The 13,160-nt window shown below is 35.1% G+C and overlaps 1 protein-coding gene across 1 annotated transcript; it reads right to left on the bottom strand.

Annotated features, from left to right (window-relative positions):
- Positions 1-6,227: 6,227 nt before the first annotated feature.
- On the bottom strand, positions 6,228-10,426 carry LOC122310050 (LRR receptor-like serine/threonine-protein kinase ER2). Its single transcript, XM_043123939.1, has 3 exons — positions 9,887-10,426; positions 6,941-7,882; positions 6,228-6,517 (listed from the first exon to the last, which is right to left on the bottom strand). The coding sequence occupies exons 1-3, from the start codon at positions 10,242-10,244 to the stop codon at positions 6,228-6,230; spliced, it is 1,590 nt and encodes a 529-aa protein (XP_042979873.1). The 5' UTR covers positions 10,245-10,426.
- Between the last annotated feature and the right edge of the window lie 2,734 nt (positions 10,427-13,160).

Below are 13,160 nucleotides of genomic sequence, written 5' to 3'. Positions count from 1 at the left end.
TGCATAGAGAGAAGCTGGAAATTGATAGTCGTTGATTAAAAAAGATTAATGGTAGTTTCATTCCCTTTTAAATTTAACAATCAAACAAAAAGAGGAAGGAGACCACTTTCTGTTGTTGGGGCACTAAGTCTAAGAATTAGTTAGTGGAATCACTGAGTTGATATGTTAATTTAAGATGATAATCCTCATGAGATGACGCCTAGCTAGTGAAAACTACCAGAATGCCCCCTCAATTATATATATAAAACAAAACTAATTGCATATATGCTAATAATTAATAATTTCAACTTCTTCGAATTCTATGAAAAGCGCCCAGCTAGCTAGCATTAATGCAATGTATGGCATCCAGATGAAAGCTGGAACTAAATCGATATCATGCTAATTAAGACCAGGAGAAAATTATGATTTTCCATGCACCTCAATTGAAAAGTATCTGAGTCGTGCATATATATAGAATTAATGTACTTGGGGTACTGGGGTTGCCTCATCATGTATAGGCTTTCGGCTCAATCAGAGGAGCATGCATGTTATTAACATGTTAGCTAACTCCATCGGTTTGTTTGACTTAATATTAGTCGAGCCTAAAAAGCTAAAACGTTCATAGAATCTTATTTATTTTCCTCAAAATTATGCAAAATATCATGTATTATGGAGCTAGAGCCTAGAATTGTATTTTCAGGTTTCAGTTGCTTAAGAATGAGCTGTTGGAAAGGGGTGGGTGCAAACTTGGAAAGCATGCATATTGCTCGTGATTAGTGGATTAATTTTCCATCCTATCTTTTTAAAAAAACATATATATTAGCTAGCTAGGTTGGCATAATATTATAGCTTTTACAGATGACCAGTGCTCTAAATTATCGGTAACGACAAAGACAACGCACCAAATTCCACTGATTAAAAGGACATACATGACTGTGGTGGAGAGAATAAAGAGAAGCACTGTACGTGGAGGTTTATTATAATAATCATGTCTTTGCTTACTTTTCTAACCAAGTGGTGCGTTCATGCTAGGGCGGGCAGGTCCCCAGCTTAATTAATCAACTAAATCCTCATACTTATATATATATATATATATAATAGTATGTACTCAATTATGATGGAAATCCGAGTGTAAGATCGATCCATCATTGTGATATTTTGTCTTTAATTTCAAGCATGCCTGCAGATCAGGCAAAGGATCATGTACGTAGTAATTTGTTCGATCCCACTTTTCATCAGTTGATGATCTCCCACTAATTGAAAGATCATGACATTGGAACGTGCCTAAATATATACTTCATGAGCTGATCATGCCATTAACCATTAACCTAATTTTGATAACTTTAATTAACAAGCATCTCCAAGCACTAATGCTAACTTTCTTGATTTTGTTACATAGCCTCTGGATGCAGTAAAGCGAAACTTCTTGCTTTGGCATCCTTTTCATGAAGATAACGGACAATATTGTCCATCCCTCATCCGTATTCTTTTTGTCATCCTTTTTCGTTAAAAAAAAAAAAAATTAACTATTTGGTCAAAATCTCTAAACCTAAAAGTAAGAGAATGACAGAAAAAGATGATAACAACAATATAATAATAATAATAATAACAATAACAATAACAATAATAATAATGGGTTAATATGAATTGGTCATGCCTATGGATTCGAGGCCCATATGGGGGGTGCTACAAAATCAAACATCAGTTGTTCGACATTATAAATTGAATGTTGATAGTCCCGGCCAGTTTTAGTTATTAATACTCCTGATACATGATACGCAGGCTTTAGAGTGATTAGAAATGCCGAGGGTGTTCTCATTATTACAGAGTTATTGCGAGAAACTTATAAAGAAATGTGAGATCGATGGAAACACAAATATGCATGCCTTTTGGGTATACTCAGCCCGGAATATGGATTTCAAGCCCAGGCCGGGTTCTGGATTAGATTAGTATGGGTTATGATCCGGGCTGAAATTTAGATGAATCCAAATTTTTACAATTCAGAAATCCGGATTCCGTGCTATACCCAGTTTTTTGTTTTTTGTTTTAAATAACAAAAGCTTACATGTTAATTTTTTTTTTCAAGAAAAAGATAATGTTGAATAGCATGGTTTTTTTTTTTTTTAAATCTAAAAACCTATATTCTATTACAACTTTTTCAAGAAAAAATGTTGAAAAATATCTTTTTTTATATATAAAACAAAGAAGATTTCTGGTTAATGTTATAAGAAGTGTCTCTTTCCAAAAATAAAATAAAATAAAACTAATTACCTTTTTAACTAATTACATTATTTGATATTTATACATTACATTACAAAACAAGCTATTTATACATTATATTTATCTATTTATAGAGAAAATGACACTATAAATAGATAAATATAGAATGTATCTAGTCCATGTATTATTCATTTGCTATTAACTTGCTTGACAAGCTATTTGCCCTTTGCTTCGGAGCTCGGCCTGTGACCAAAACACAAAACAACAGTTTACAGAGAAGACATCAACCTTTTCCCCAATAAATAATTGAGAAGGATTTACAAAACTTTATAGTCGGAATAAAAGAAGAAGATCATTATAAGGTAGAATCAAACCTTTCACAAACTTGGGCCAACCTATCTTTCTCATCTGGGTCATTAAAAGAATACAATAGGTAGAAACTGAGAAATCAAAAGGTGTGAGTTGGAACAGATCCTGTCTTGAGATATCAAATAAACTCTGAAGTTTTGGCGTCTTTGTGTACTTATATGGAGCTTTTGTAATGATAAATTTAAGGTGATGGAGAATGTATAATGCCTTACACACAAGCTTAACAGAATGTATATCATTTAGTAAATATAGAATGTATCTAGTGCACTATAAATAGAAAATGCCTTACACACAAGCTTAACAGACATATAGAATACTTTAGGTGCATCTGCAAGAGTGAGCAGCACAACAAGAGGTTGAATCTTATCATGGGTATATTCAGGTACAGTGCATCTAGTTAAGAATTGCAATACTCCATCCCCAAAAATGAATGGCAAAACTACATCCAGATTAACATAAAACATAAGATGATGGCACAGTGCATCTTGTATAGTATTGCCATTGACACTGATACTTGTACTGCTCTTTAACAATGCAAAGAAATACGAAGGCCAAGAGAATCTACCTCTTCAAAGTTTATAAGGGGAAGGTGGGGTTCTGAAAGGTAAGATAGTAACCTATTATCTTCAGTAAAGAAAAACAAAGAATTAGTAATTCATATTTGTTTCACAACCTAACTAATTAAGCCGCAACAAAAATGAAAATAAACAGACTGCAATTGGCAAATTAACCAAAATGTCCCCCAACTCTACAGAGCTAATGGACACATATTCCCTTAGAGAAATGGTAACTTTTGCAAAATGCCTCAAAGCAACCATCATCATCATCCATTTAAAGGCTGAAAAATCCCATTCGACAAATCACTAGATCTATCCCAGCACAGAGAGACCCAGTTCACCAAATCACTAGATTTACTAGATCTATCCAAACACAGAGAGACCCAGTTCACCAAATCACTAGATCTACTACATTTACATTCTTTGTTCACATTGGTCACTGGTGATCGAGACAGACACGACAGTGAAAAAAAAACTCAAAATCAACAAATAGAGAACACAACAAAGGGAAGAAAGAAAACATACCCAAATAGAAATACGTTAAAGTACAATACAAGAGATCAAAAAATAGCAATGATAACGAGATAAAAATTTAGACAGATGAGAAAGGCACCAGAGAGATCAGGGATTGATGACAAAAGGAGATGATTGGTGAGCAGCGCGATCAAATTTTGGTTCCGGACAAAATGAAAGCGTTGGCGCTTGAAGGGATGAGAGAGAGAGAGAGAGAGAGAGAGAGAGAGAGAGAGAGAGAGAGAGAGAGAGAGAGAGAGAGAGAGAGAGAGAGAGAGAGAGAGAGAGAGAGAGAGAGAGAGAGAGAGAGAGAGAGAGAGAGAGAGAGAGGAACTAGGGGAGGGAGGCGAAGTAGTTCGCATCATAGAGCAGAGAGAGAGAGAGAGAGCGATTTGAATAGAGGGCGGGTAGAATTTTTTTATTTTTATTTTTTTTTTCCAGTTTATAAAACCTGCGTCCTGAATTTAAAATCAGGTACCCAGACCGGATTAATCCAGTTTTCTCAATCTGGATTTTGTTCCAGATTTGACTCGGGTCGAAAACTGGAACCAGAATTCGATATAACCGGATTCTGGGCTGGGCCGGATAAAATAGGTCTGGATGAATAGCCCTACTTATAATCGGTCAGACCGAACTCTATCAAATAGTAGCCTCCCAATAAAATGATGCCACATGGACTTCCCATCTAAACTAAAATGGAGCCGCACTATAGCAAATTCTGATCACCTCATCTTCTACAAAACATCTCTGCAAATTCATCTCTTTGGCATAGCAGTAGCAAAAAATGGGTATTAGTCTGCTAGAGGCGATTCTTCATGCTAAGCAAATTATTCAAAGGTGGTCTCCCTCTAAGTGTTAATTTTCAATGACTAGGACAGAGGCCATTTTGCCATATACATGGGAGAGAAAGGGAAGAAGATGAAGAAGCACTTTATGGTTCCAATATCCTACTTGAAGCATCATTTGTTCCAAGACTTGTTTTTTAAAGCTATGGAAGAGGAGTTTGGCTTCGTTCACCCAAAGGAGAAGGCTTGTCTGAGAAGAGAAGCAAGGCTAGTTGGAAAGGCAGACCCAGAAAAAGCAACTGATCGAGCTCTGCGATTAGAAATAAAGCCCACACTTTTCTTTATTATTATATCCAGCAAATTAAATTGTTCAATTTGGTAATCTTTCAATTTGGGAAAAATGATTATGGGGAAAAGCTGCTGAAGATTCTTCATTTCTTGCTTACCTCTTGTCCCATATAAATTGTTATAAAAAGAGAGAAAAATGGCATAGTTTTTTTATATTGATTTCTATGCACTCTGCGGTGGCTTGAATGATAGAGAGTGCTGAAGGATTCATTCCATCGAGTGTGATGTAAACCGTTGGTTATGAATAATAGAAAAAATAGTTGAAAAGTAATAATAGAATATTAAATAATAGTAAAAAATAATGAATAGTAATAAAATGTAGGTGAAAAGTAATAATAAAATAATAAATAATAGTAGAGTATATTAAAAATTGTTAACGTAGTTTCAATATGAAAGTAAATTTGCTGACATGGTAGGCCAACATTAGGGCTGTTAGGGACAAAAAAAAGCTGGACCGCTCCAAAGCGGTTTTGCTTAATAAAATACTTTTACTGTCGGCCTAAATATATGGAGATTGCAAAAATGAACTACAATCATTTAAAAAGTATTTTGCTAGTAGACAAATTATTAAAGTTTTGATCTTTTGAAAGGGTATTTTTTTAAGGAAAATGTTAATTGAATTGATATATTTGACCGATTGAGTTTTTTATTTTATTTTTATTTTTTAATTTTACTTAATGATTAAGGAAGTAAATATTAATAAATAAATATATTTTTTGTATTTTTTAAAAATCTTTAAAACTATGCAAAAAATGATTAAAATAAAAGAAGAAAAAATATTTATTTTATTTTATTTTTTAATTTTTTACACTGCATCGGTCATTTGATCGGTACTCCATCGATCTTAGTAGCATTGTTCATTTTTAAAACACCTTAGTTTTTTTACTTTTTTCAGTATTTGTTATTGACTTCCTAGCTACTCACTGCATCAAAGTCACCATTCACACTCTTAGTCATGAGCTAAAAAAAAATGATATTTGTAGTTATGAAATGCGTAAGTGTTGTACAATCTTTTTGAAAAAAGTGAATAAATACGAAATCAATATGAAAAAAGTAATTTTTTAATAGTAGACCTCACACTTTTTCTAAACAATTGCTCGGCACTTGCGCAATCACAACTGTATTACTCAAAAAATAAAGGACCAAATCATTTAAAACAACATAAAAGGCCGGCACTCAAACAAAAACATAATATAAGCAAGAAGTTCTATATCTTTATTGAAGATAAGTGATGCTTTGAAATACAGATATTTCATAAAACTGCCCACATAATTGATTGGTTATCACCTATACTTAGAGAGCAACTCAAACAAAGACTCAATATATCTGTCCACGACTCTATTATACTTGTGCCTTCAATTCTTTTTAATGATTAGAATCCCAAAGAAAGCCCAAAACCCCGAGTGCATATGACACAGTTACAAATGCGTAGAAGAAGAACGGGTGATCAATCATTCTAATTCCTTCTTTTCCTCCAGGTTCTGCGGTTGAGCATTTTCTTGGGCAGGGGGTCTCCACAGAGTTCAGGATTACCCTCATAGCATTGGCTTGTGAAAGTTGAGAATTGATTCTCAAATGGGATTTTTCCAGACAAATCGTTGTAGGCAACACTAAATACAGATAGAGAAGTGAGTCCAACCAATTCAGAAGGGATTATCCCTCTCAACTTATTGTGAGAAAGATCAAAACTCTCCATGCTTTTCAAGTTTCGAAAAGAGATTGGAATGGAACCTGTTAGAGAGTTATCTGACAAGTTCAAGAATAGAAGATGTGATAGTTCTCCAATTTCAGAAGGAATGCTACCTGCCAACTGGTTAGATGACAGGTCAATTGAGGTCATCATCAAGAGAGGGGTACCTTGAAAGTATATAACCTATTTTTTATGACAAAGGTAGAGTTTCCGTTGCTATGATAGACTGAATATCATAGTCTCTAAATAGGTAGGGATATTGTTGAACAAAGTTTTTGACATAGTTCATCCAGTAAGTAAGGCTTAGATATCTCTTGTTCCAAAAAATAATGTTATCAAGGCAAGAGGGAATACCTCCTGAAAGACGATTGTAAGAGACTTAAAAAACTTGGAGTGTTTTCATCCGACATAGTTTTCAAGGTAGGTGACCTTCAAAGCAATTTCCACTTAGAATAATTGTTACCACTCTGAAATATTACCCGACAAGTGATTAGCTCGAACATCTAGGATTAGTAAATTTGGACTGTTTAAGATGGTGGGGGAGATTACTCCTTTGAAGTTATTGCTGCTCAGATGCAAGGCCCTCAACATTGTCATGTTCGCGTCCTTTGGTAGCATTTGTCCTTGCAATTTGTTGTTTGATAAATCAAGCAATATGAGTCGCGTGCTAGTTTTAGTCAAACTCATTGTTCCTGAGAGCATGTTATGAGAAAGGTCTATCAAATGGAGAGGTGGACGACCAATGGACTGAGGAATGTTGCCTTCTAATGCATTTGAGGACATGTCAATGGACCTTAAGCTTGGAAGAAGATATCCAATATTCTTTGGAAGAGAGCCTTTGATATGATTATCAGATATGTCCAACCACTTAATTGGTGACGTTTCATTAGTAGAGTAGTCAAGGAAAGAACCATCAATTTTGTTGCCACTCAAGTACAAATCTGTGATATTCATGTTGAAAAGTAGTTGACAAGGTATGTTTCCTTCTAATGAGGTGTCAGAAAAGTCTAGCAAATACAATAAATGTTGGGTGGATATGAAGGTTGGGACAACGTGGCCATTCTTCTTGTTGAGGCTGCAGCTTGCCAAGTTCAGAGATCCTAGTTGAAAGTTGGGCAACCAGGAGGCAGACTCTATTTCAACTTCCAACTCGTTGCTTGAGAGATCGAGTAATTTAAGATTAGAAGCATTGGCAAATATGGAAAATGACAACACCCCTTTTAAACTATTACCAGAGACTTTAAATTTTGTAATCTTGCTCTGGTTAGAGAAAATCGATGAAGGTACATGGCCCTGCAAGCGATTATGCGATAGATCAAGGTCTTCAAACCTCTCAAGACAAGAGGGAATATTACCTTCCAATCTATTATTCCCAAGGTACAACTTCCTTAGATATTTTAATCGCTTCAGTTCACAAAAAGCTGCAAAGAATTTAGTTTGACAAGTGAGTCTAGTAATGATCTTTGCAATATGCTTCGAAGACACAGAATTAAATTAAAAAAAAAAAAAGAATAGATATGAGTAAATAATGAGTAAATATTTCCTCCAAGCAATTTAGAATAATTGATTTTGACAAATGTAGCAACTAGCAAGGTATTCCAAATAAAAAAGCTTGACAAAGAAATAGAAAATAAAGTAGGAAAAAGAAAACAAACCAAAGACCAATATAACGAGCAGTCAACTTATTCAAATGAGGAGTTTTAAGCCCACAAATACAATTAGAAAATTATACTTAACAAATTTACATGATTTAACAAATACATTTTCTCAAGTGTTGAAGCTTTATGAAGATTGGTCGGGCCAAGGCCTTAGTAAGGAAAAAAGTGCGCTCTATTTCTCTAAGCGCATCCCGGCTCGCTGTAAGAGATGCATTCTTCAGATGACTAGTTTTTCAGAGGGCTTTTTTCCTTTTAAGTACTTGGGTGTCCCTATTGTGACTGGTAGGTTGAAGGCTTCTAATTTAGATGATTTACTTGGGAAAGTTAAAAGGAAAATTGCTGGGTGGAAAATGAAATTACTTTTTGCTGGTGGTATAACTATTCTTTTGAGGCATGTTTTGTCGAGTATGGCTACTCATTTGTTTGCTGTTTTACATGTTCCTAATGTGGTCTTGTTGGCGTTGAATAGACTCCTGAGTTCTTTCTTCTGGGGTGATACTGCGGGTAAAGGTAAGAGAAAATGGGTAGCTTGGAGACATATTTGTAAACCCATTCAGGAAGGTGGGATTAGTATCTGTGATTTTGGTGATATACAGAAAGCTTTACATATGAAATTCACCTGGAAATTGCTCTCGGGGAACTCTTCATGGACGGATTTTTTCAGAGGTAAATATGTTCGAGGTAAGCATTTATCTCTCATGGATTCTAATAAACTAACTCATGTTTTTCGTGAAGGTAATGCTGTGGTTGATTTTCTTGCTAAGCAGGGAGCTTGGGGCCTTACTCGGGATTGGTTTGATGAGAAGAAAGATTTTCCTAGCCAGTTGCACGGTCTCCTTTATATGGACAAAATTGGCTTACCATACTTGAGGCTATCGAAATGAGGTATGTTTTCGTAATTGTTTTTTTTTTTTCTTTTGATTCTTATGTGTGAGCTGTTTTGCAAGTTGGTTTCTTTTGATTGTTTTTCCTTTTGGTCTTGTTTGTTGTTGGTTTCTTTGGTTGGTTTTTGGTTTTTTGATTCCTGGGTTTTGGGCTTTCTTGTAACCCCCATGCATCGGATTGTAACCACGATTTTCTTCCGCCATAAGTAAGGGTTTTTAATAAAATTGAAAAAGAATCACTCATGGACAGGTGACGTTGTCTCTTTCTAAAAAAAAGAAAAGAAAAGAAAAGAAAGATACATTAGTTTTATTTTTTTATTCCAACTTTTTCATAGTTTTTAATCTATATTGTTATAAAGAGGATGAGAAGCGTAACAGCGCAAAATGCATCCATTATCACAATGCGCACGTCTCGCTGAAATTAGCAAGTTTGGGTCTTTACTTCAAAGGCTACTAATATAACGATACAACTAATTTTCTTAAAATGATTTTTTCCGCGACCAATTTGAATTGATTAGTGTACATTGGCCCGGTTAAAGCAAAATGTTTTCAGAATACAGTGTAACCGTACAATTGTCCGATTTGTTTTTGTTTTTGTTTTGTTTTGTTTTGTTTTTTTTTCATGTGTTATTTGATTGTTTGGAGCGTTTTTAGGGATCTCTCCACGGTTTAGTTAGCATTTTAATAAAAACTCATATTTGACTTAAAGAAAAGAAAAAGGAGAAGAAACATTAATAAGTAAAGCCACATGAGATAAGACGCGAAACATGAGGATCAACAACGTCAAAGAAAGTTGCTTTATATGTATATATATATATGTATGTATATATATATAATCATTACGTAGTACAAATGTGGTTAGAAATGGGGTTGGGGTTCTCACCTTGAAGCTCTCCTCCGATGTTCATGCTGCTAAGATCAAGAACCTCCAGTTCATTGAATAAGGTGAACAAAGTCACATTCGGATGCCATGTGATTGACGGCACCTTCATGCTGTCGATGTTTAGAACCATACTGGTAACTTTTCCATGATCTTTGTCACACCAGATACTATGACGTGAATGACAACAATGACTCCCGTCAAAATCGTCGAATGCTAGACCATCTGTAGAGTTTCTGATCTCCAACAGAGCTCTGTTCTGTTCTTTGCTGCATCCAGCTTCAACCCAAGCGGATGGGCAAAAGGTGAGAGCTATAAACCAAAGGAAGATGATGACCTTATTGGCAAAAGAACCGTCCATTTGTGAAGAGATTCTTCAAAGCGAAGGCAAGTAATAATGTTTTTGTTTATAATATGCAACGTCTGGATGAAAGGTTTTTTGCATGCATCTTTATAAAGTGGATTGAATTAACGGGGTAATTGCCAATGGTAAAGTGGCAAACTTTTCAAGCCTCATTGGGTGGCATCACGTACAATACAGCAGTGATGTCTACTTCAAATTGGACGGACGTGATAATATCACGGGGTCCTTACGTTCATCTTTTTGACTTTGTTTTAGGTCTTAGGTTTTCTGCTTGAAGCTCTCCTCCGATGTTCACGCTGCTAAGATCAAGAACCTCGCTCCAGTTCATTGAGTAAGGTGAACAAAGTCACATTCGGATACCATATGATTGACGCGCCGTGGTCCACGTTTAGAACGATACTACCATGTGATTGACGTGCCGTGGTCCACGTTTAGAACGATACTGGTAACTTTCCCAAGATCGTTTTCACACTTGATACTATCGTTTTCCCACGTCGATGCTAGACGTCCATGTGTAGAGTTTCTGATCTCCAACAGAGCTCTGTTCTGTTCTTTGCTGCCTTCAGCTTCAACCCAATCGGATGGGCAAAAGGTGAGATCTATAAACCAAAGGAAGATGATGACCTTATTGGCAAAAGAAGCGTCCATTTGTGAAGAGATTCTTCAAAGGCAAGTAATAATGTTTTTTGTTTATAATATGCAACGACTGGATGAATGGTTTTTTAATTACATCTTTATAAACTGGATTGAATTAGCGGGGTAATTGCCAATAATAAAATGGCAAACTTTTCAAGCTTTCATTGTGTGGAATCACGTACAATACTGTAGTGATGTCTAGTACTTCAAATTGGACGGACGTGATAATATCATGGCCGGGGTCCTTACTTTCACCTTTTTGACTATGTTTCCGGTCTTGGAGTGAGCGACTTGCCCCAGGAAGAAAGAGGGCATAACTTAAGATAAATAATTTGATTGGCAAATACAAATTTTAGGTTTCTATATAATGAAGTATAAAACACAATGCTCGCTCTCTCAATAAATTAGTCAAATTCATCATGATAATCTGTGGTCTTTACGTTCACCTCTTTGTCCTTGGTAACTGTCAGCATACCCATTGATCAAGCCATAAATCATTCCAGCGACATCAATACAGAATTTCAACATTCGAAGACCAAGCTACCACCATGAATCAAGCCCGTCATTGGTGCTTCCCTTCCTTGCTGTTGTACAACTATGTCATATTTGGCATCCCACAATTTATGGGATAATATTTAAAGCTTTATGTATATACTAGGTGATTAGAGCACGTGCAAAACACATTTGCCTAATTGGGTTAAGCATACTTTTTACAAAAAATAATATAATCACTACAACGAATAAGCTTATTTCGGGCGAATATAAGTAGTCCGAAATGGTCTCATTTTTGCTAGAAAAATATATTTCCAGCTAAAAATAGTGTCCCGTAAGTCACTCCAAATTTTGAGCAAAGAAAACTATTTTAGGAATTGATAGAAATATTTTACTATCCCCGCGACATTTAGTCGCCGCAAAAAGTGTGAATATTTGCCAAATATACGTCTGGCCATAATTATTCATAATTTCTTTTAGCAATTTTTAAAAAAATTATATTAGTTTTTATCCACTCATATCAAATGAGCTTCTTTTCCTTCCTCATAGCAAATAAAATGTGTCTTTTTCTCACAAGCACTCAAGAATTGATTGAAATTTTATGAATTTCATTTCCCGCAAGTAAAATTTTCTTAGCCAACAGTGAATTTTCAGCAAAATAAACTCTGAACTCCTCATCTAAAATCTATATGCACTTCACTTTTTAAGTTTATAAATCTATAAACAATAAGCACTAATGTGAAATTTGTTAATATCATTAAGAAAAGAAAAAGTCCCAACCCATGAAACTATGTCTTTCAATTGTATCTAAGATACAAAATGCCTCTCATTTATGGAAGGTGTTAATTTTACTTCCTTTGGGTTTGCAGAACCAAGCCTATCTGATGAATCTGAGCCATTATTGTCACCATTTCCCCCTTTGCTAGACCACAGGTTTGCAAAGATCTTCTTTAACTCGAGCAGCTATTTCATAAGTTTATTTAACGAATTCCTTCTTATCCCAAAGTGAAAAATGAACCACATGTATAAGAAAATCCAGCAGGTCCAAGACCATAAGCATTCCATGACCATGACCACAAACTATAGAAACATCAATTAAATAAGAGCCAACAGAGATCCTTTTAAAACATTGATAGACCATGCAATAGTAGAATCATGCTTAAAAGATTTAAAAAAAAATCTAAATAAAACCAAAGTAGTATCAACCTGGAAGAAACAATTATACAACAGAACACCGTAGCAACAAATTATTGTTTACATCTCAAGTAGCAGCACCCAACTTACTCAAACCTAAAAAATCCCTTTAATTCATTCGAAACATTGCAGGGATAAAAAATGAGTGCTGAAAATATTTCTCCGAGATGATCATAAACCAGCGAGGGGTTGAATATCCCAAACCTGAAGAATGAAAATTGAAAAAATGTAATGTCTTGGGAATTTAATTGCATTTATGTAAATAAAAAACAAAAGCATGGTGATATATGTAGCTCAAAAGAAAAGAAAACTAGCCACAAGGCATGTCAATAGAGAGAATAATGAGTTCATTACTGTACAAGTAAACCTAGCTATACTTTAGTGAGTTCCAGACAATGATACCAAGCTTTGTAGAAGTCACAAACTCACCCTTACAGTACTTAAACTTGTCGTACTCGGCTTGGTTTGATGGAAACAAACCATTATCCTGTACAAGTTTGGAGCAAACAAGTGTTTTCTTTCCCCGAGCAGAATCATGGAGTACTTGCTCAGTCTAACCAGACTCTCTTGGTCAAAGGTTAGTCAATATGC

Source organism: Carya illinoinensis, chromosome 5 (genome assembly GCF_018687715.1).
Source record: "Carya illinoinensis cultivar Pawnee chromosome 5, C.illinoinensisPawnee_v1, whole genome shotgun sequence".
Classification (NCBI taxonomy): domain Eukaryota; kingdom Viridiplantae; phylum Streptophyta; class Magnoliopsida; order Fagales; family Juglandaceae; genus Carya; species Carya illinoinensis.
Note: the sequence above shows the minus strand (reverse complement) of the source record. Positions and strands in the feature narration are given on the sequence as shown.